This window comes from Sander vitreus, chromosome 13 (genome assembly GCF_031162955.1).
Source record: "Sander vitreus isolate 19-12246 chromosome 13, sanVit1, whole genome shotgun sequence".
In the NCBI taxonomy this organism is placed as follows: Eukaryota; Metazoa; Chordata; class Actinopteri; order Perciformes; family Percidae; genus Sander; species Sander vitreus.
This window is the reverse complement of record NC_135867.1, coordinates 12707032-12730797: the sequence shown is the minus strand read 5'-3', so window position 1 is coordinate 12730797 and position 23766 is coordinate 12707032. Positions and strand designations below refer to the sequence as shown.

General features: G+C 40.2%; 2 protein-coding genes and 1 pseudogene across 4 annotated transcripts; 2 read left to right on the top strand and 1 right to left on the bottom strand.

The window, feature by feature from the left end:
• The first annotated feature begins 29 nt into the window (after positions 1-29).
• crcp (calcitonin gene-related peptide-receptor component protein) lies at positions 30-3695 on the top strand. 2 transcript variants are annotated; one of them, XM_078265435.1, is made up of 6 exons: positions 30-99; positions 727-763; positions 858-956; positions 1069-1163; positions 1304-1361; positions 3015-3695. In XM_078265435.1, the coding sequence occupies exons 1-6, from the start codon at positions 92-94 to the stop codon at positions 3159-3161; spliced, it is 444 nt and encodes a 147-aa protein (XP_078121561.1). In that variant the 5' UTR covers positions 30-91; the 3' UTR covers positions 3162-3695. The 2 variants fall into 2 exon arrangements, with proteins under 2 accessions (XP_078121561.1, XP_078121562.1); XM_078265436.1 differs by lacking the exon at positions 30-99 and adding an exon at positions 252-564.
• A 2261-nt stretch (positions 3696-5956) lies between these two features.
• On the top strand, positions 5957-15912 carry LOC144527854 (protein-tyrosine sulfotransferase 1-like). 2 transcript variants are annotated; one of them, XM_078266151.1, is made up of 6 exons: positions 5957-6007; positions 9349-10045; positions 11137-11295; positions 11484-11737; positions 13999-14200; positions 15304-15912. In XM_078266151.1, the coding sequence occupies exons 2-6, from the start codon at positions 9638-9640 to the stop codon at positions 15337-15339; spliced, it is 1059 nt and encodes a 352-aa protein (XP_078122277.1). In that variant the 5' UTR covers positions 5957-6007; positions 9349-9637; the 3' UTR covers positions 15340-15912. The 2 variants fall into 2 exon arrangements, with proteins under 2 accessions (XP_078122277.1, XP_078122276.1); XM_078266150.1 differs by lacking the exon at positions 5957-6007 and adding an exon at positions 6014-6238.
• Positions 15913-17434: 1522 nt separating this feature from the next.
• LOC144527846 (pinopsin-like) lies at positions 17435-22012 on the bottom strand (annotated as a pseudogene).
• Between the last annotated feature and the right edge of the window lie 1754 nt (positions 22013-23766).

Genomic DNA, 23766 nt, shown 5'->3' with positions numbered 1-23766 from the left:
TGCGGCTTGATGCCGACCGGAACGTTTGACCCTGTTTACATTTTCTACACGGGCACTATTCCAACGGACCAAAGCTAAGTTGCCCGGCGAAATGGAAGTGTAAGAATATTTAGTATTGATTTATTAAAATTCAGAATTGTGTACAGTGACTTTGTGAATGGGCAGCTGTATATTGTATTTTAACTGTAGCCAAATATTGTGGTTAAAGGTACAACAGCCACGTCTTTATCGCAGTTTCCGGTTGATGCGTTGATCGAGCTGTAGGAACGACTACGAGTGTAGAGACAACTGGTTTTAGACACATTTTAAGTGCAGTTAAAAAACACTAAATTGTAATTAGTTTTTAAATAAGACAATTAAGATCCATTCTAACTGTGAACACGCCAGCTAAAACGTTAGCACACACTGATCCAGGCAACACTGGAGCAGTAACTTTAGTCAATACTACATCGTGTCTTTGTGTTGGTGGATTTGTGTTTTAATAATGCACTCAATTTGCTTGTAGGAACTCTTGTTTGACAAGTATCTACAAGCTGACACCATTTGTAAACAAAAAACAGAAACGTAAGAGCGTTTTCAATGTTGGCTTAAGTAAATCAAAACAGGATTTCATTTTTTGTTCACCCATCCAGCACCCGACCTTCTTTATCTTGCCTCGTGTGCCCGTCCATAGTGCAACTTTCTGTTCATTTGTGCTTAAACATTACTTATTTTATTTCTTTTCAGGAAAAACGCTAACGCTGCTATGCTCAGTAACTATGAGGTAATGTGTTATGTCTCGCCGATCTTTTTTTAGTGTCCAGAGATGAAAATAATTTTGTGTTGCTTCAGATTTGTCTGTCTGTGTGTTTTCTCAGGTGTTCAAACTCTTGACAGACCTGAAGGAGCAGAGGAAGGACAGCGGGAAGAGCAAACACAGCACCGGGCAGCAGAACCTCAACACCATCATGTATGAGGTTGGCACACATCCTCTTTCTCTCGTCACTGACTTAAACCTGCTCTGTGTGCCTGTTGTGTCATATTTACACTTTTGCAACAGCACACAGTTTCCTCTTCTTTTCTACACAGACGCTGAAGTACCTGTCAAAGACGCCCTGCAGCAGGCAGACTCCAGAGATTGTCAAAGAGTTCCTGACCACCATGCTGCCTCACAAACTCACAAAGTCAGTGAGATCTTAGATGTTATCATTCATGTTTTTTAATTTATGAATCACTTAAGATGCACAATCCTTTTTTAGATCAAATATAATGTATGTATGTACTTTTCAGTACAATACTCATTTATATTTTTTCCCCTCATCAGGGCAGAAAAACTGCAGCTATTGAACCACCGGCCACAGACAGCAGTGGAAATTCAGCTAGTGAGTGTTTTACTTAATTGTCACCAATTACTTCTTAGTCTTTATCCTTGACGTTCCACTTCTGGGATTGCTTCGTTGCCACCGGAAAATCCGCTGGATTTCACTCATTTAGGCCGGATATCTGTTGTTTTGGGCTTCCTTTGTGTTGGCATTTTAAAAAACTTTTAAACATTTTAAACCTTTTCTCAGATCTCTGCAGGGTAAATCCAGATACCTAGCTAGACTATCTGTCCAATCTGAGTTTTCTGTTGCACGACTAAAACAACTTTTGAACGTAGACATGTTCTATCAAAACAAGTTCCTTCCCGAGCCTATTTTGCAGCGGCACCGCAGCTTTTCCCGGTGCCTAGCACCGCCCAAGACGATTGTGATTGGTTTTAAGAAATGCCAATAAACCAGAGCACATTTTTATTCCCATCCCGGAATTCTGTCTGGACTAGCCAGACCCTCCTCCTACGTGCCGCGGAAGGTCTGGCAAAGCGAGACCACCAATTACTATACATGTTACCATGCCCCTCTTTATGCAGTGGGTGACATGTTCCTTCATTACGATGAACATGTGAACTGCAGTTTGCTTTGAGTCAGTGCCACATACACGTCTGCTGGAAAGAATCAATAGAGGACCAAATGTGTATTCATCTGCGGGTGAAAATAGTCCCCAACAAATGCTCTATTTACTCCTGTTTGAGTATCTAGAAAAATCGAATGCCCAGCTGTTAGCATTAAAAATCAAACTATATGTTTGTGACCCGTTCTTGAAGATGTCAGTCCTCAACAGGAATAAATGGGCTTGGGGCTGTGTGCCACTGACGCATCCCATTTTAGAAGGAAAATCACTGTCAAAGTCACTCATTGGTGGGACATTTGAGATGTCTGAATCTGTGTCAGTGATGCTCATGTGGAGATGCACCTCACTGTAGAACATGACATGTACTGCTTGTACACCCAGGCCATATAGTATTCAGGGGTTTTCAGACATGCAATCCATCACCAGGAACATCAAGAAACTGTAGTAGAGCACATGCAAAAGTAAAATGTCCCTGCAGCATTCTGGGCTCCCTCTGATGCAAAGCATATTTCCACAGCTAGAAAGTTATCCCAGACAGATCCAGGTTGGTAAACACAAACATGCTCTGTCTTACTGATGATTCCTGAGAATTTAAGTTTCTGTTTTTAGTTACCTTCACTACCTTCTTGCTGTCATTTAAATCTGCCAACACCCAGAGTTACAAAACCATGCACTTACGACCATTATACTGTAAGTTAGTAAATAGCATTAGCATAGCAAAATGTTTGAGTTCTAAATAAGGTGACTTTTGGTGATTATGTTGTCAGACATACATGTCAAAGCAGTGGATGGTCTAAGATAAATAATGTGTTGAACAATGAAGCATATAACATTTTCAAGACCCCTTAAAATAAAAATATAAACCCGGAAATGTGCATAACATGTCCTCTTCAAGGACCTCTTGTCCTCTTCAATTCCATGACAACTGGCAAGATTTCATCTGCTCAAAAAAAATGTGTGCTACTAATGGAGCTTGAGGTGAGATTGTTTTCACAAGTTTATGTGTGTCGCATCTTATGTATTAAATAAGTAAAATCAGTTGGTTTTCGATCATTTGTAATAACAGACAGTCTGTTTGTGTTCAGATGGTGGAGGAGAGTGAAGAGCGGTTATCAGAGGAGCAGATTGAGGAGCTCATCCACACGGTCGCACACGTCCTACCTGGTGACCCGGAGCAGGAGAACGCAGCTCCAGCAGATGCAGAAATGGATGAAGCAGTTGAACAGTCATGATAAAGGGACAAGCCAGAAATGACCCATGGGTGGAGAACTGGAGTGAAGGCTAAAATGATTACATAACTGGACTGGTTGCTTTTATTTGCCCCATTTTGCATCACTGTTTGAATTGAAGAACATGCTGACAGAAAGGATGCACAATGGCTGCCTGGCTTTGGCTAAAAGGACCTCATCACATTTAAAAATGCCTCATTAAATGACTCACGTTAAGAGGAATCATTCAATGAATGGAAGAAGATTGTTTCTGTTTTGCGTACGTACGAATTAAACACACACACGCTTTCATAAGTACAGGTTTTTGAACAGTGATTCACAGATATCTTGTTTTGCATCTCACTGGTCTAATTTGTATCTCACATCAGATAATGTTTATGCGGAGACAGTCTGCTATTAACCCGGTATATTTTTGCTTTCTGACTCAATGTTATTTGTCAGTTTCTACTGTGGTGCATAGAAATAAGGGTTTTTGCTGCTGTATGATTTCCCAAGGTGTAATATAAGTCAGTCATGCAATTAAACTTTGGTACAGCACTAACATAAGGCCAGACAGTATTATTAGAGCACGGCTATGTAATAACAATGAGATGAGACAGTATGGACCAAGAGGTGATTGTTGTCTTTTATTCAAGGGTAGAGATGCAATCTTTTTTAAAACATGCTGATGTTTTCCTTCTGTAACAAAATGAAACGACAGCTGAAATGTGTTAGCGGCTTTGTGTCACTTTGAAGGATATGGTCAGTGAGCAGGGAAGTTAATATTATTAATAATATTAAATCTGAATGGTGATTTGCATATAAGGGCATATATGATAGGAACCTCTGTTTCACATCTGGTGCAACATCACAGACTGTGAAGAGCTGGTGCTAAATTAGGACTTTAATCTGAAACCAATTTCACAGTCAGACAAGTGTGGTGTCATCTTTGATGTATCCTTTCTCTGCATCGTCCTGCAGGTCTGTGAATGCAACTCAACAGTAGAAATGCACCTGTGGAATGCCATAAACACAACACGTTAGTCATTCTACTTGCTGTAAATTTAGTAATTTTAGGAGATTGTCTTAGGTCTGTAGTAAAAGTGGTATGTAGCAGAGAAAGGATGTGCTGTTTATACTGTACTCATGTTCTTTTCGGTTTTGAGCTTCCTGTTAGTGTATCACATCAGTTTCCTGTGCTTACTTAACACCTTGCTGAGGTAAAGTAAAAGTCATCAATCAAGTTTGGAAGTGAGCACATTTAATGGACATTCCGTGAAACTGTAGATGTCCAGTGCCTCCCAATTTGAAAAATTAGAGCTTATAAACGGTATAATGTACTAACTATCTCCACATATCCATACAGAAAGCCATGTACTCTTGCACAAAGCTGCTAAATTACATAAAAACATTTCATGTGACCTAATTAGCACCCAGAGAGAGTCCTCAATCTTAGTATACTGAATGGGTGACTGACTTAGTGTGAGGAAAAGTAAAGTAGACAAGTGCTGCTGTGAAATAACAGTCTAGTATAGTTTTGTATCTCCAGGTTTGAACAAGCAACTTCTAAGATGCCTCTTTGTGCTGTGGTAACGTGACAATCAGTCATCAGTGCCTACTTAACACACAGGCCTATATATTAAAATTCATTGAATACATACAAATGAAATTTTGATTTTGTTGCAGTCCCAGATCGTGTCTCCTTTTTCCAAGGATGAATAATCAACCAGTAAAAACAACTGCCCAGGAACCCACAAACCTTAGAGGCATTGAAAGCTCCCAGTTTACTATGTGGCATGTGCTAATCAATGTATTTAAGTTATGTATTTAAAATCTGTTTGAAAATATGCATCACTGAAGCACATACCAACTGACATGATGAAGGCTTTAATAAGGTAGGTGGTTTGAGCTTTATTGCCTGATATTGAGACCCTGTTTTAAAGACGGTCAAAAAATAGTTTTAAAGACTTAATTATTTAGTTTCATGCTTACATGTTTTATATTTTGTCTAAATCAATGTGTTTTATGATACAGTTAACCTGGGGAAAGGTAGTACTGTAGCTTAGAAAAACTACACATTGCACAGAGTGGGATGAACATGGAATAGGAGCCTATCAGCTGATTGTTGTCCACTCAGATCCCCTAGTAGGTTAATCTGGACATGGTTTTTTTCAGACTCCCGGTGTGTTCTTCATACAGCAGTTCATCATACTGCTATCTATAGTGTTGACTTGGCAGTGTCCATCCACTCTTGACATAAATCAAGCTAAGAGGTTTTAATATAATTCATAGAGCTAAATTATGTTGTAAATAAAATACCTGTAGTCACGTGACTACATGATTTTAATGCACACCTGTATCAATACTCCTATTTCAAATGTACTTATTTGATTGAGTATTGATGCATCACATTAATTATTCAGTAATGTCAGTGTTTATTGTGTTTTATTAATCGTCCTTAGACAGGCTTACCAGTGTAATTTAGTCACATTCGGTCCTCCACAGGGGCCACAATGTATCATAAAGATCCATGTCATACTAAAAGAGTCACCAAAACGGGTTTTACTAATGAAATGAGGCGGATTTAACGTCAACTAAATCCCACACTGTGATTAGATTTCCCCTGTGGGCTTTTACTGAGAGCAAACGAATCGATGAGGTAAAGTAATTTTAGCCGTTTGAGTGCGAAGGAAAAAAAAGGGGGGGGTTTTACTGCGGCGGAATTGCCCTTTAGCACCTCCACCAATTAGAATCTCCCAAGCAGATGTGTTTAGTATTCAGAGCGTTCATCGACCAATCAAGGATCGGCTCTCTCTGCCTGGCTGCGCTCGACTCGTGTCCAACGGATTTTTTTTTCTCCACCTTCTACGGTAAAAACAGCTTGACTTATCACGGTGCAAAGTTATATTGCAAACCAGTAGCGAAACGTTGCGTAATTATGTGTCTTTTAAAATAGTAAATAGCGTTGTGTGAGTGTGCTCTCCGCCGATAGACTTTCCACATAAGAGAAAACACCGATGTGGATAGGAGCTGCTGATTTCAGCTGTTTGGATCAAGGTTCATGCTTTTTTCTTCGGATTTCGGCAGTTTCACAGACGCTGGTGAGTGAACACCATTTTTAACGGATCTGATATGTTTACGACGCGTGTTAGCTACCTACAGACAGCTAAATGAGTGTATGTACTAGGTAAAGATGGTTAAATAACCCACTGACAGGCTTTTCTGGCGGTTATGGTGAGCTGTAGGTGGCCGTTGGTCTGTCACTCTACGTTTGACTGATAGCAGGTCATTCACCTGGTGGCTGCCTGCCTCGGGTGCATTTTTTCAGACAAGATGCATCATCAAATCAGGCCAGATGTTGGGCCAGATGCTGGGCCTTGGCTTTGCAGCCGTGGAATAATTATTATCCTACACACACCGTTGACAGCGGCGATAGCTTTGACCTTATTTCCACCAATATGTACCTGGTTCACCACATATTTTGTGCAACGCGGAAAAAAAAGAAGGCATTTACATTTTTACTACTGAGAGGGAGCTGTTATTGCAGCATTGAGAGAGCAAGAATGGTTCATACAAAAGTACTGAAAAGGGGCAAAATATGAAGAAAATCATTCAATGGAAGGCATTAAAGAACAACAATGGACATACTCCTGACAGTAATGCATAAGCCAGAGTAAATGGAACATGTAGAAGTTGCTCTCCCTCTCAGACTTTCCCTTCAGCAGGAAGCCAGTGCTCCCTACGGTGAGGAACAAGAAGGCTTCAAAGATATGCACCTGGATCATCACAAACATTGTGCAGCAAAAAAAAGGCAGCAGTTCTTGATGGTGAAGCAGCTTCAATTGAAAATGTAGCCTCTTATTATTTTTGTTGTTATTATGTATTATATATTATGTTACATTGACCTTTAAAGGAATGAAAACAGAAGTTTTTTTTCGTTGAACAAACAATATAAAAAAAATATATAATTATAATAACTTGAAACCATTTTTTTAATGTTAGGAAGGAGGTGTAAAAAGTGTCCCTTAAAAAAAAATGCAATACCATAGATGAGCAAAAGTAAACCTTATGATAACTGTCATACGACGGTATACCGTGAAACCGGTATACTGCTGCAACCCTATGTACACTTAAAACTACTTAAGAGTCAAAATATCAGTAGGGGGCATTCAAGGAAACAGCTCTAAGAATGCACAGTATATTAACGCATTAGCCCCAGTTCAGGGTAAATGTAGGGGGTGTTCTCTTCTTTGGCAGAAAGTCAGTGTTCCCTCCTGTGAAGAGGAGGTGACACTGGCTTTGGTCTCCTGACAACCTTCTGCTCAAAGATGTCAGTTTGCTGCTGTCTTTCTTGCCAGCCACTGACTGTGATCATAGGTCACTGTTTTATGCGTATTGTAGACCTTTTGGCTTGTTGCTGGCTGTGATCAGTGAATAGTTGCCTTTCAACGTCAATTCCCCGATTTATCAGAGTAGGGGTCCGCTCCTCCACTACTAGTCTTGCAGAAACCACTTCATGAAAAAAAACAAAAAACAAACTCTAGTCATGTCGAGCCTAGCAGGCCTAGCTGGTTTTGCCTGCTCAGGTTCCAGATATCTGTCTCTGAGATTTCAGCTTCTGCTCCAATACAATAAAGGTAAACAGAATAAAAAAATGAAATACAAAATTTCAACAGCAACATCTCTCACTAGAAACAGTGTTTCACTGTCAAACAGTTTTCTTCCAAAAATTGTTTCTTTTCCAATGTTTCCCAATTACCTATTTTGTATTGGGGTGGAGGCAAAAAATTCAGAGACAGATATCTATATAACACCTACCTGGCAAATAAAACTAAAACTATCTGCACAGGAAACTAACACCAGAGGTACGTGAGATAGAAATGAAACAGATAACTTAGAAAGAAAATATTAATTTATCGTTTGAGTCATTATTTCCAGCAAAAATGCCAAATATTCATTGTTTTCAGCTTCTCAATTGTGAGTATTGGCTGCTTTTTTTTCTTATGTTAAGTAAACTGAATATGTTTGAGTTTTAAAACTTGCAAGACAAGCAATTTAAAGACAACAACTTGAGCTTTGGCAAATTGTGAAGGTCATTTAACGCTATATTATAGACCAAATATATGATGAAATGAATCGATTGTTAGTTGGGAGAAAATACACTTTTACGTACGCTCTTTAAATCTGTTGAGAGGAGAAAAAAAAAAAAAACACTGTCCTAATTCTCTGCAAACTCCAAGTGGCTTAATCTCTAAATGCATTAGAATTACATGTAAAGCTTGTGGATAACGCTGGACTTAGCATGGCTTATGGCAGCACCTCAGTATCCCAGCCAGGCCTGGAGGTCCTCATTTCCAGCTGTTTTTTTTCTTTCCTTTTTGCTTTGATCATCAGACTGGATTTTACAGGCAAGCTATTCCAGCCCAGGGCGAGGAGAGTTCCCAACGTGGCATCCAGATGTTAGGCTCCCTGCACGTTCGGTCTGAACAAGACAGAAACCAAAATACCTCTGAGAAAGGGACACATACTCCATATTTTCTTAGCGCTTTTGTAAGAAGTAAAACAGAGCTGTAATGATGCTTTGAAAGTAATTCAAATACTGCAGTGGAATCAGTGTTTAGAGACATTAGGGAACTGAATTAAATTATTTTTGCAAGCGTGTGTGTTTTAGTTTGTTGTGTGCAATAAGAGGAATTAGATGCTGTCTCACGTCACATTGCAGAAGTAAAATGGGGAAGTTGCAGGATGGCTTGCATGGTCAATCGTAATCTGATCTTAAACAACAAACAAACAACGTGTCAGTGTGGCAGAAAGTGTGAGAAGAAAACATGAGGAAGTTGTAATTAGTGGATTCAAATACACTGCCTGAGAGTGTGTCTGCATTGCATGCCGCAGTGAACTTTGATATGGTTAAGGGCCAGTGGTTCTCCAGAGGAAAGATGCAAAATAGCTGCTTTGAGAACAAAAACTGGATGTATTTCAGTCCCTCTGAAAGTCAGTATACAAATGCATTTGGCAAAATAACACAGCAGCCAGCACTACATTCTGCTTGCTGATAATATCTCACGTATGTAGGGCAGTGGCTCCTGTTTGGAGTTACTCATTTTATTGGAAATTCTGGAGAAACAGAAGCATCTGTATTTGGTTGTAAGCAATATAAACTGATTGTGGTGCAGTTCTTGTCTTGAAGTGTTCTCATGTTTTCTGGTAGGAGTGATGGATAAGAGATGTGGCTGGCTGTGGAGCGCAGCAGGCCTGGATCCTGCTCTCAGACACCAGGGCTGAGAAGCTGCAGAGGAGTGGGGCCTCCGTCAGGCCTTCCTCAGCATCGCCTCAGCGGTTCTTTCTCGCAGTCATCCTCACCGACCAGGCTGTCAATGTGTAACTAAGTCTTCAACTGACCTTTGCTGAAATTTAAGAAGTAGCTACATTCACATTTGATTGCAGCCACCTCCTCAGGTGCCCCAGAATATTGTTTTATGTCCTCCTGAATCTGAAACATGAGGAACACCAGATCGAGCCTACTGCTGGGCTGCGTGCTCTTCTGCTCCGCCTCCCTGCTCTACCTTGGCATGAGCGGGATCGAGTGCCCTCCAAAAAGCCATCGGTACCGGTGGATGGAGCTCAACCTGGGCTCAGCCAATCAGAGCTTATCCCTGACGGAACACTTCCCTGAAGAAACACCCCTCATCTTCATCGGGGGCTTTCCCAGGAGCGGCACCACGCTGATGCGCGTCATGCTGGATGCCCACAATGCTGTGCGGTGCGGGGAAGAGACCCGAGTGATTCCTCGCCTCTTGGCCATGCGGGCCACCTGGAGCCGCTCAGTGAAGGAGAGGATGCGACTGGACGAGGCCGGCGTCACTGACCAGGTGTTGGACTCAGCCGTGCGAGCATTCCTGTTAGAGGTGAGCTGGTCGATGCCTCTGCATCTGCTAATCTGCACACATTTGGGTGTCGAAGGCATGCTTCAGCTTTAGGATGTGTTTACATACACAGCACAGGGTTATTAAAAGTAATTATTCAGCAGAAAATTCAAAATAGTTTTTATCATTCATTTATCTGCAGGTGATTTTCTTGATTAATCGATGAATCTATTATAGTAGGCTATAATGTGTAAAACAAATGGTGAAAAAAATCCTGTCACAGTTTTCTCTGAGCCTAAGGTGTGTCTGACGTATTACATTTATTATCATATGACAATATATGAACAATTCCTCATATTTGAGAAGCTAGAGCCAGCAAATGTTTGGAAGTTTTGCTTAAAAATGACTGAAACAAATAATATCAAAATAGTACCGGTAAATTCAGTCGATTAACTAATTTGTATGCCTAAGATTTTACTTTTAAAACACGTGGCCTCATTTTAAATTTAAAAAATTGAAATTTAAAGGGCTATTTAACACAAAATAGCTTAATAAGATGCAGTTTGGCCAACAACTACTAAATGTTGCATGATGGAAACAGATGACACATACACAAAATGATTATTAAAGGAATAGTTTGACATTTTGGAAACTATGCTCAATGGTTTTCTTGCTGATAGATCGATACCACTCTCATATCTGTCCATTAAATATGAAGCTACAGCCAGCAGATGCTTAGCTTGTCTTAGTATAAAGACTGAAAACGGTGAAAAACAGCTAGACTGGCTCTGTTCAAATGTAACCAAACCCACCTACCAGCACCTCCTAAAGCTCTGTAATTAACACCTTCTTTCTTAACATGTCGAAAATGTATTGTTAAAATAAGGTAATTTGTGTAAATGTCTGTATCCTAATTAACTAGTCTGTCTTGGGTAAAATATTCATGTTTTTTTTTTTTTTTTTTTTTAAAAGGATAAAAGTGCTCATCTCTGTTATTGTAAATTACACATATTCATATTTGGCACCTCAATGTGTACATATTAAAACCTTGGTATTCTAAATATAAAAAAGGAATGGTTTGCATGTAGCACCTGAGGCATTACTTTTTGTAATATTTACTCAATGTGTTCCAGGTGATAGTTGGCCACGGGGAGCCTGCACCTCGCCTTTGCAACAAGGATCCGTTTGCCTTGAAGTCGCTCTCATATCTGTCACGCATCTTCCCTAAAGCCAAATTTGTGCTCATGCTACGAGACGGACGGGCAACCGTCCACTCCATGATATCACGCAAGGTAGGCTAGCTTTCTTTCCTTATCAGGGCTGCAGGCGGACACACTTCCTCACAAGCTCATGTTGCCAAACAGCCACTTGACAAATTTGTCCTGCTGCCACATTGTGACTCACAAAATTTTCCATTCTGTGTTCACTTTCTGTCGTGATAGGTCTCCTGTGTTTATCTTATCTCTCTGCTCATTCACAGGTGACCATCTCTGGCTTTGACCTGAGCAGCTACAGGGACTGTCTGACCAAGTGGAGCAGTGCGGTAGAGACCATGTTCAGCCAGTGCCAGGCAGCTGGGGAGTCCAGATGTCTGCCCGTCCGCTATGAGCAGCTCGTCCTCCACGCAGAGGAGGAAATGAGGAAGTTGCTTCACTTCCTAGAGCTGCAGTGGGACCCGTCAGTGCTGCACCATGAAGAGCTGATTGGAAAGGCTGGTGGCGTGTCTCTGTCCAAGTGAGTGTGTGTGTGTGTGTGTGTGTGTGTGTGTGTGTGTGTGCACCAAGTTAGCTCTAGTGGTATCTGACCATGCAGAAAGTTTCTGTTTCATGGGCTGAGGTTTTACAGATTTTCTGGAAAGGCAAGTTGCTTTTACGTTTTTCAACTGTATGTCGAAGTGTTGCATGTAAATAATGGGAAATGACACTAATCTTCAAATGATGGAAAATGACACTAATCTTCATCTGTCTGTGTTTTATTCTGTATTATTATTCCTCCTGAATTCCCACCTTGCTGACCAAGGTATATTTTAGGGTAAAATGTGTCATTTCCTGCAGGCTGCTAAAAGCATCACATCCATCTCACACTTCTCTCTCTATCAGTCAACTAAACACGTTCATGAGCTGTTGCTCAGATCAACCAGGCTCACACCTGTGCTAATAAAAAAAAAAAACCTTATATAACATAATATATAAGTGCTCAAGACAGCTAGATTTAAGGATCTTTTTTGAATTATAAACATAAAGATACAACACTTTCTATTGATTTAGAATATGGCCTGTATTTTCTTCAGATTTTTATTATCTTTGTGGCATTCATCTTCTGTTATGTGACAGGATGTGGGTGGAAGAGAGGCGACACAGGTAATTTAAAACTGTATTGATCGATCAAGAGGAAATTCTATTTTTACTTGTCCTGTCCACAGGACAGCGCAGAGTCAGGGGAATCACAGGACTATTACACTCTTTATTTTGTGATGTATTTCCCTCTACTGCAGTTAGTGTCTTCCTACATTTCCTAGAATGACGTTTGACAAAACTTATTTCTAAAGTTGAGAACGCTTACACTGCAAGGTTTTAGTACCAAATGTTTTAGGACAACAGGCCTGAACATTTGTTTAGTTATTGAGAACAATAGCCACCCACCGAGAGTCGCAACTAAATACTCAAAACACCTTCATGTCTTTGAGGAAACTGTTAGCGGATAAACTTGTGTATCTGTCTCTTCTGAAGCTGCAACTAACGATTATTGTCAGTATCGATCAATCTGATGACCATTTTCTCCATTTGTTATTTGGTCTATAAAATGTAAGAACATAAAAAGGTAAAAGAAGGTAAAAAAAAAAAAAAAAAAGATGTTGTGCCCGAGGTGAAATACTCAAACCTCTGTAACTTTTATCTGCCAACATTATGGTTTAAATGCTGTTTCAAAATCCTCTCCACAGTTCCACATATATAATTGTGTCGAAAAATAATAAATCCCTTTATTTCATATTGATATATTTAATGTCTAAAAACAACTACTTTAAGATGTATTATAATCAGCCATAAAAAGGCACACCCAATTCCGGCGCAAAATGAACGCCGTGTTTGAGCTATGTTACTGGTTGCATGGCGTTCATCGTTCGACTGGTCCTGACTGTTTTCCCAAGATAGCGCCTGCTTGTATACGCGAACGCTACTGTCTTTATAATCTATCTTTTTAATAAACTGTCTGTACATTTACAAAGTTCTCAATGCTTCGGTTTACATGTAGGGACCCTCATTATGCTACCGTTGAAGTGTGGTGCTATTTTGAGCCTTGTTAGTGGTGTAGAAATAGCGATTTCTTTTTACCTTACCCATGCCCCGACGAATAGCTTTATAAGCTAATCAGCGGTTTGCGGTAGCTTGTTTCAAGCTAGACACATTCGATTAGCATGAAAACATATCCCAGAGAACGGTCGACTCGGTAGTCATGTGTTATTAACTCCTGGGTTCATTTTGCGCCGGAATTGTCCTTTAAACCAATTCCCAGAAATATTCCATATTCATCTGAAGCAGCTAAACCTTTCAAGGTCAAGTAAAGCGTCTAGACTTCCTCAGTAGATATTTAATTTGCGTTGCTCTATTTATTAGTACTGATTCGACTCGAGCATCTCTTTGCAGGGCAGAAGCTCAGGGGATTTAGTGGGAATCTGGCTGCTTCACACCGCAAAAAAACCCAAACCTGGCGTGTGTTTGAAGGAATTAGGCCACATTCTGTGAGAATTAGCACCCTTATTTTGATTAGTTACGCAACGGTTGGCGACACAAATGTTTTATAACCTCACAAATGTAAGTTATCACTAAATGTTGTGGTTCTGAATCATGTGTGTACACAAATTTTTTTTATTTAGGGTGGACATGGAGGGAAGGTTTAAAATGTCTAAATTAAAACAAATCAAACAAAGAAAAATAGTGAAATATAATAGACTATATATTGTTTTTTATATATATATATATTGTGTTTGTGTGCAGGGTTGAGCGCTCCACAGACCAGGTGATGAAGCCGGTGAACACAGACGCCCTCTCCAAGTGGGTCGGGCACATTCCCTCTGATGTGATAAGCGACATGGCTGAAATCGCGCCAATGCTGGCTCGCCTGGGCTACGACCCCCACGCCAACCCCCCCGACTACACGAGACCAGAGCCCACGGAGTCCCTGTTCAACGACTCGCAGGTGAGGTTACAAAAACTAATCTGTTCTGAAGAACAGAATCACAGCTCATTGTTATTCAGTTAATATCCAGATTTTTGTTTTCAATTAAGGATTGGTAGTTTAATCTGACTTGTGATAAGCCCATCATACATTTAAGGCGATATTTTTTTTTTTAATAAATGACTTAAAAATGAATTGATTATCCAAATTGTTGTTTCATTAATAATACTTATTATTATACAAATATCAGTCCTAATGACCTTAGCGCCACAAAAAATAGAGGCGAGTGACTAGGCAAGGAGTGATTTTGTTTATTTGTTCTGCTTTCCTCGTATGTCTCATGATAAAAAAAAATTAAATAATAATAATTATGAATAATCAACTATGTGGTTCGGGATTACAGATTTTCATCTGGAGTTTATATCCCCACACGTCCGAAAATAATTTTTCCAGTTGCCATAGGATCCTGATCACCAGAGTTTACAGTAACAAATCTATTTGAAAGTTGACAGCTTAGAAAATGAGTCTGCAAGTAGAAAGTAAAAGGAAAAAATTAAGAAGATGTACAAATTAGAAGCTGATAACATGCCACAGTCCCTCTAAATATAATAATCGAAATATAAAGCTATGGGGTTGCCATTTTCGTGTGTAATTTACTGATGACAGGTCAACACAATAACCTTAGCAAATAGCATTAGCTTATCTCTGCTCTGTCAGGTTGAAAAATACAGAAATTCCCCTTTTAAGGTTGGCAAAAATGATACAGTAGTAACTGAAACTAGCCTTTAGCCCCTAAAGATACTTTAATGTTGATAAAAAACACTAAGAAGATGACGAAGAGAAACACTGAGAAAATGTATTCTTAAGATGGATTTATACATGACGAAATGGGTTAATTGGAGTTCTGCTGTAGATAGCAATGGTGTAGGTTTTGATTTACTGTTACGGCCTCCAGTCATGCAGGTAGCTTCATTTTTACAGCTGTCAAGATGATTCAAAGAACCACAGTTGGAAAATGCCACTCTGACATGTGATTTACAATCATAAATACTCTATATTTCCTCTTTCAGCCTTGATAATAATTCCACTCATACATGAACATTGTGTCTTTTCTTTTTCTTCAGAATTTGAAAGCAACAGAGACTCCACACCCCAGTTAAGCAAAAGAGGAAAATCCCATAAATCCAGCTTCGCTGTTCCACAATATCGATGCACCTTAAACACAGACTTCCAGTTCAAAAGTAATTACCTCCTCACAGGAAAGATTTTTAAGTGTCTCATGTGTATTATAATGTGCGTTGTTAATGTCTGAACATGGGTGAAGTGTTAAAAATACGGACTAATGAAGTGGTTTGGGTTTTATATCTCATATGGACTACCTGCTCGTGGAAGTTTCTCAACATTTCATCTACGGTGAACCGACAGTATTAGACGGCATTTTAACGCATCGTCTCACCTCGTACCTATAAGTATTTTAACATGTCTGTAAAGTGGTTATGGTTCACCACAAATGTGAATGTCTTTAGACAAATCTTTCACTTACTGAGAGTTCAGTCAGTGTTCATGAAGCATAATGACTGTGTATTTTTAAAGATGTATGTTTATTTTCTTAATAAATTATTTTGCTGTTGACCATTCGTTCGGGAATATAACGTTTTTTAATCTGAATGAGTTTTTTTAATTGTTGTATATTGTTGAACATGAATAAAAAGAGTCTAAATGTCACCTTATAATGTAGCTTATGTGTTTTTCATTCAGTTAAGCGTAATTTGTACTTCTGCGTAAAATCTACGCCGTGGCTACATACGTAGGTACGTGGAAACACGGACTAAAGGCTGTTTTTATGCTTCTGCGTCAACTCCACGCCGTTGCTCCTACGGCATCGTGACCCTTTCAGAGTTCTGCGTCGGGTCTTTGCATCGCGGTGCATTTCACCGCCATAACGCTAGGGGGTGATAAGTCTGAGGTTATTTGTGAGGCGTCTGCCAGCCAGTTTATGTTATGTTAGCAAGCAAACTTTAGCACAACTGCCCACAAAGTAGGCTACTGCTTACTGGCGAAGTGCTAATTTCAAAACGTTACTGACATATAGACACAAATGGATAACCCCGTCATTGTAACCAAACTATGTCTGAGTTTATTTGCAAAGCTTTATGTCAGTGAGCTAGCATGTTGCTACTCCCCACAGTAGGCTGCTTGAAACACCGACTATCAACACACAGGACGAGTTGACCAGTCACAGTCCTTGCGGTCTGTGTCGCCTCGACGTGAAGTTACACATTTTTGGAAGTGCACGTCGAGCTACGGGGGAGGGCTCTGAGGGAGGTTTGCGGCGACGCAGAGGGGTCTGCGGGGGTACGCTGTTGATTCAATGCAGAAGCATAAATCAGCCTTTAGGCTACGGCGAAAGCTCTGCGTGGAGCCTCCACAGAACCATAAATCACGCTTTACTCACTCCACTCAATCATACTACTGTATGTTTGACAGTCAACTACTAGTGGTGCAAAGACACAAAATAACCTGATTGCCCTTCTTGGCAAGTTTTTTTTTGTTTAGTTTTTACAGAGGAGACAAAAATATTCTGTCAAAAACAGTCACACTTAGAAATAATTTACATGTAGTCAAACTTGTCTCTTGTTTTGCCTTTAATATAATAACTGTTAAAAAGAAACATATTAAAGATGATTATACTGTAGTTTAATCTATAATTATATGCCCATAGGATTAGAACAGAAAATGAGCTACAAAATTAAAAAATGGACTGAGGTAATACAGTGCAGCAGACAATACAAACATACATCTGACTGCTGCTGTGAAAAACAGTTAGGCTACAAACTAGGAATAATTCACCCTTAAAATTATCATGTATCAATTACTCACCCCGTGCTACCTTGAATTCTTGCCTCTTCATGCATCCACAGTGAATGAAGAAAAAATGGGGAATGAATTGGAGTAATATGAATTCTTTGTTCACTCTGGAACAAAATTGTCTTCAAATTCAAGGTAACACGGGGTGAGTAATTAACATACGAAGGATCATTTTGAGGGGGAATTATACCTTTAGGCTACATGGAGCTATACGGTCCACTAGATTCCTCAACAAAACACGTCAAACACAGACATTTCTAGAATAGAAGAACAAAAACCATTCCTGCAGCATTTTGCTTTTTTTGTTTATAAATATCTCAAATAAAGGAAAAAAGTGGAAGAATCTTTTTTTTCATTGATCATTGAGCTAAGGGTGACCTTTGACATCTATGTTGAATATTGAGCCACTAGCACCAGAGCGGGCCGCTGTACCTGTTGGGCTCTGGATGTGAACATGGCACCTGCTGTGTTTTGTTCATCTGTTGGTGGGTTGGGAGTGTGATGCCACACACCCCTGCTGCTGGGCAATGTGTGGTGAACTGGGCTGGGCGGGGCTTCTGAGCTGCACCTGATCATGTACAGGAAACACCTGGAGAACTGAAAGACACACAAACAGAGGAGTTGAGGTGGGATGTAGTCACAGAGGATGTTTTTTATAGGCGAATTATGCAATGAAATGTGAAAAATGTAAACCGCTACGGCTGCTTTGAATGATTGAATGACTGAAAATGACGTTGGTGGGACACATACGTTGCTGCAAATTGGTTTGACCAAATTGAAACAAATTGAGTGTTTACAGTTCATAACATAATAAAAAAAATATATACATGTATATATTATTGCTTTCAAAGAGAGGTTCACATTTTCTTTAAGTCTGTCTTAAAACAATGCTCACATGCCCATACTGTATGTACATGCATGCATTCATAATCATTCCTCCTGTCTGTAAATAGATCCCTTCTTAGTGCAACTTTGATCAAAGAGCTGGATGAGCTACAACCCTCCTTAAAATGCATTTCAAAGCCAATATGGACAGAAGAAACTATTTAATGTTCATATGGGCAGGTGATTATTAAAGGGGAGTGCCACCAATTTTACACATCGTCTGTTTAAAGGTCTTGGGGAAAACCATGCCTACTATGTGAAAAAGGTTGTATAAAGTCATTTGTGGCTTCAGAGGGAGCTGCATGCATTCTGACAAATTGCCGTTAGTGATGTCACTTGAGTCAGCATCAGTTGGGGCTGAAGACTAAGTTTGAAAATGAAAAAAACTCTGGAGGTGTGGAGTTAGAAAGAGTGATCTTACCAGAACCAAAGAATTTCTAATAAGGGAAGAAGTTCCACTCCCTCGTTACTTCCGGCTTCTGAACTGGTTGCAGTTCCACCAGAGTTCCATATAGGGGGCGCTCACAGGCCAGTGCAGAATGAATGGGACTCTATGGAGCTATACCCCTCAAAATCCACTTTTCTCAGGATATCATTTTTTGTCTAGTAATTTGAATGTTGCATTCGAAAGGGGAGGCTAAGAAAATACACACTGCTGGGTGTTAGATTTTTTTTAAAGTCGCTTTTTTGTTCTAAAAAGCCTTTTAAAATGTCAATGACGTCATACACATATACGGCCAGAGATACTGCTTTACGGCAAGCTCTTTTTTCTCTCGAGGCATCGACAACACAGCTGACAGGTTAGCCTCTCCCTGTTAATACACGTGCTAGAAAGAGGTTTGCTAATGTTTTAAAGACCACCCCGAAATATTCACTCTGACATTCTGGTTCTGCTTTGGATGCCGTCAAGCGGGATCTCCGATCGTAATCAGTCCTTCACTGACCAATTAGCATTCATTAGCAGAATGCTAGCGTGTTATGGGCAACAACGACTCAACCTGTAACAAATCGAAAGGGCATAAGTACTCGTTCATTCAACTTTTGACCTATAATCCATGTTGAACTTGCAAAAACTACAATCAAATCTGAGATTTCTCAACGACAATCAGGAGAAAGAGACAAATGTAGCCGTCTAGCTCCATAGGGTCCCATTCATTTTGCACTGGACCGTGATCACCCCCAGTGGAACTCTGGTGGAACTGCAACCAAAGTAGGTACAATCCGGCTGAATAGGGAGTGGAACAGCTTTCCGTAGACGGGCTTTGCCAGAACTCTGTAGCCCACTCCTTACACTGCTTAAAGCTAGCAACTCAAGGCTACATTAGCCGCTAATCACACAGAACTTTTGGCAGTCAAGTTGCATTGTTGGTAATGTAGGTGACAGGTTTTGACGAATGATGTGGAATGTGTGGAATAAAACCGATATCTGGTTGTGCTTAATAGATGTTGATCCTTATTTTTAATGATGCATCATGAGTCTAATGATGTTATAGGAATGCAGTGCTAAATCGGTGGAATACTCTTTCAACTAGCATCCTGGTCTGTCAGTGTTTGATTATATTGGATTTAAAATTATAAAAAGATATTTAAATTGAGACTCAGCGTGTTGCAAAATGCTTATTAAACTGTGGTTAAGCAGTTTTGGTGCAGCAGAATTTTAGGAATAAACATGAGGTTAAAAAACTTTTTCTGTGATTAAGTGTGAACCTATCCTTTAATTGGTGAGGCCTAGCAAAGGTGTTGTATTAGCAGACATGCCCCTTTAGTTTTGTTGTTTGGCGTTGAATAAAAGCAAATCTCACCTAGAAGGAGGGTGACTGTCCTGTAATGACTCTGTGTTAGATATTTACAAGGAATCATTGTTACCTGTTTGTTGAGCAGCACATAAATAACAGGGTTGAGGACGGTGCTGGTCTTTGCCAGGAGGGACGGGATTAAACTGGCTGCAGGCGGCACAACGCCGGGCTGTCCAAAGGAGGCGAGCATCGCCACAACTCTGTATGGCATCCAGCACAATAGGTAGCCAGTCACCATGGAGACCACCATTACAAGGAAACGGACTTCCCTCCGCTCAGCTGAGGACTGGTTGATCCTGGTGACCTGGACACACACAAACACACACACACACACACACACACACACACACACACACACACACGCTGCTTTCACAAACACTAGTAGACGCACATCCCTCATCACAGAGGGATCAAAGGATATCCCGCACGCTCACCTGTCTCTCCACTGCTCGCACAGCCAGCAGGATCCTCCCGTAGCAGAAGAACATAAGCGGCAGTGGCAGCAGCAGGCAAAAGATGAACAAACAGCTGATGTAGGAGCGAGCTTATGTAGGAGCGAGCTGTCGTTGAGCGCTGGTGCCATTGGATGGAGTAGATGGTGCCAGGACCCTCTGGGCCATAGCTGCTCCATAACACACAACATATGCTCTGATTTCATGTGCTACATGTTTAACATTATAAAGTTCTATCTGTGCTATGGTCTGTTTAATATCTCTGTTTGGAATTGCAAAATGACTCATTTTCTTTTATTCATTAATTCACATTTTAGCCTACTTTTGCGGATGACCAACACATGTGGCTCCCTAAAGTTACTTTCTTTTATAACACTCACTTCTTAATTACATTTTTTATTAAGTGAATAAACCAGCACACACTTTCCTCCCAGTTTTAGCATCATCAGCAGCCAATAAGTGAATGAATAATATCATGAGTGAAGTGATGGGTTAATATTTAAGCAGTAACAGACCTGCTCCAGCACAGCAGCGGTGGCAGAGTCCAGACCAGCGAGTAGAGCCAGGAGGCTGCGACAGCAAGCCTGGCCCTTCAGTACTAAGAAGAGTCCGACTGGGTTCTGCGGAGCACCAGAGAGTACCGCTCAAAGGACAGCAGAGACAGAGACACCAGAGATACAGTTAGAGAACAAATTATATAGATTGTATAATGAACAAAAGTACTTAAATTGAATAGAAAATGTTTATAACAATCTGCATCTGGAGCCAGGTCTGCATCAAGATACACAGTGATAGACAAAGAAAAGAAAAATAAGTACAGAAACACAGACACAAACATCATTTACAGACAATGTATACATTTTCAAAGAAATTTCAGATTTTTAACAAATACGTTTCTCTTTTCTCTTTTCTTATTGCTTTTGACTTTTTTTTCATGCAAGTAGGCCTAGTAATAAAGTGGCAAGTGCAAATGTTCAAAATTCTATAGTAGCCTATATTTAGGAAGTACAGTAATTTGGAGCTACTTGTAGGCCAATTTTACTTAATTATTTCCATTTTTTGCTGTTTTCTACTTCTACACTCCACTACATTTCAGATACAAATATTGTACTTTTTACTCATCTACTAATAAATTAGTTACAAGTTACTTTGCAGATTCAGATTAATAATACAAAATATATGTATCATTAGGCCATCAAGATAAGACTTTATTGAGTAAATTCACAAGCTCCTGTAGTAAGCCTAGGCCTATAGAGAGCTAAGAAATATAAAGTAATTAAAATAAGCTCCACTTTTACCAGCTGCAATATTAAAGTGGTTTCATTTCGGTACTTTGGCCTATATTTTGATGCTAGGCTTCTTTGGTTCTTGGAGCCACATTATGTTCTAATTTTCATGCAGCAGTTTCAAATATCCACGCTGTAGAGATCGGTCTGGCAATGCAAGACTACAAATACCTTATTCACTATACATCCATGTCACTCACCGAAAAACGCGTTGGAGAAACCGCACCACCGGCACCCGTAGGACCCGGTCAGCCACCGGCCGCGCACGTTGGCCGCGAAGCTGAGGGGAGTTCCGAAGATGCAGACGAGCGTGTCGCTGGCGCTGATGTTGATCAGCAGCAGGTTCACCGGAGTCACCAGCCCGGGGAAGCGCGAGAACACCAGGAGCACGAGTAGGTTACCGAGGAAGCCCAGGACCAGGATGAACCCGAGGACTACGGCTGCCGCGGTGTGATCCGCCCGGCTCAGCCCGCCGGCCGCGGGGTCCGACACGGAGCTGTGGCCGGTGCTGAGGTTGTTACTATGCTGCTGCAGGACGATCACCATGGCAACCTGGCTATCACTGTAGATTGACTTGAATCAGAGACAGAAGGGGCCCGTCATAAAACAAAGAATAATAATAAGGGTTGAAATGTAGCCTAAATGAGGATTTTTTTTCTTCACCTGCCAGCCCAGTGAGGGAGTTCCTCAGCCACTGGGGCAGAAAACACACTTAGCCCACAACATGTTTAAATGCTCTGAAGGGGATGGGAGAGATAACTTTCTCCCACACACTACAGTAGGCCTAGGCTATGCATTATGTTAGTTGCTCCCATAAACATCCCCACTGTGCTCACATAATTCTTCATACTACGTATCATTTAAAAGTAACAGTTTTAACAGAATAATTGAAAAAAAAAACGATCAATAAAAAGAAAATACTTAATGGTTAATACAGTCATAAAGCAATAGTAGCTAGTAATTTGTTTTTCTTGCTATAGCCTACTAACATTTGTTAAAATACTTTATAGGCCTAATTTAAATCAATTCAAACCTTTAAACCAAAACGTAAACAATTAAGACTGATTTACAAAAGCAACCAAACATTAGTCATAACACATCCGTAGTTAATACAAAAAAATAAAATATGAAATATCCAAACCTTCAATGAGACAAAGGACACACTCCCACAAAGAAAGATTGAAAGAAACAATCAAACAGAAATGCAGACGCTGGCGTTTTGTCGTATGACCATCACTCTTTCAGACACACGTCTTTATTCTGTTCCGTATTCTACTTTAATCTAGACCAGATTGGGGACCTAAATAACTGAGCCAACATATCAATAATACAATGTGGACTCCGAGGATGAGCCAGGAACGGATTCAGCATGGCAGTGTTAATTGTTCTGATGCTGAAGACACTAATGAACAATCACAAGACAAGAAAACCCTCCTAACAGACATTTACATTTATAACAAACCAAGAATCCACAAGTACATTTTAGAAACATGACTACAGCCTATATTTATTTTGGGGTATTTGGGGCCTTTATTTTTGACAGGACAGCTGAAAACATGAAAGAGGGGGAATGGCATGCAGCAAAGGGCCGCAGGTCGGAGTCGAAACCAAGCCCGCTGCGTCGAAGAGTGAACCTCTATATATGGGCGCACGCTATGCCAACTGAGCTATCTGGGCGCCGAGCCTACATTTTTTTTTAAAGCTGGTGATTTTGACCATGTTCATTTTTGTTTAACCTTAACTTTGGAGAGATTTCTGTTGATTAGTCTTTTCTCCGGTGCTTCTCTTTACCTTCCACACAATCACATATGCAACCTTCATCACATGCACACATGAACTTTCATTAAAGCTCTGGAGATGGACATGCAGTGCAAGTCTTTAACCACCTTGTATCACCTCTTCCATTTAATAGCCTTTTGAGAAGCAGGATTCTTCCACAATTATTGATCCTTGAGCGGCATCAAAATATACTTTAAGTAGGCTACCATTATTTTATAGGCTATAAAAGCTAAAAATGAAATGCATTAATGTATTAAATGCAATATTAAGAATAGGTGCCACAGACACCCTAGCTGGATTTTGGTTTGCAAAACTGCGGAGATAAGTCTGGCATAAACATAACTATTTGTGTAGGCTACTATAGGCAAAAACTGTTTCTAAGTGTGCCCAACACAGCCAAATGCGACTGACACACACACACACACACACACACACACACACACACACACACAATGTGTAAATGGGCTGTTTTGGAACACCTTAGAGAAATCAACAAAGATTCAATTGTATCACATTCATTG

What these genes read in the sequence shown, in the direction of transcription:
- LOC144527854 (XM_078266151.1), top strand. Translation starts at nt 9,638, where the DNA reads ATGAGGAACACCAGATCGAGCCTACTGCTGGGCTGCGTGCTCTTCTGC. An exon ending in TGCGAGCATTCCTGTTAGAG is followed by an intron (nt 10,046 to 11,136) that starts GTGAGCTGGTCG and finishes AATGTGTTCCAG; the next exon opens with GTGATAGTTGGCCACGGGGA. An exon ending in CCCTGTTCAACGACTCGCAG is followed by an intron (nt 14,201 to 15,303) that starts GTGAGGTTACAA and finishes CTTTTTCTTCAG; the next exon opens with AATTTGAAAGCAACAGAGAC.
- crcp (XM_078265435.1), top strand. An exon ending in CTATGCTCAGTAACTATGAG is followed by an intron (nt 764 to 857) that starts GTAATGTGTTAT and finishes GTGTTTTCTCAG; the next exon opens with GTGTTCAAACTCTTGACAGA. An exon ending in CAGCAGTGGAAATTCAGCTA is followed by an intron (nt 1,362 to 3,014) that starts GTGAGTGTTTTA and finishes GTTTGTGTTCAG; the next exon opens with ATGGTGGAGGAGAGTGAAGA.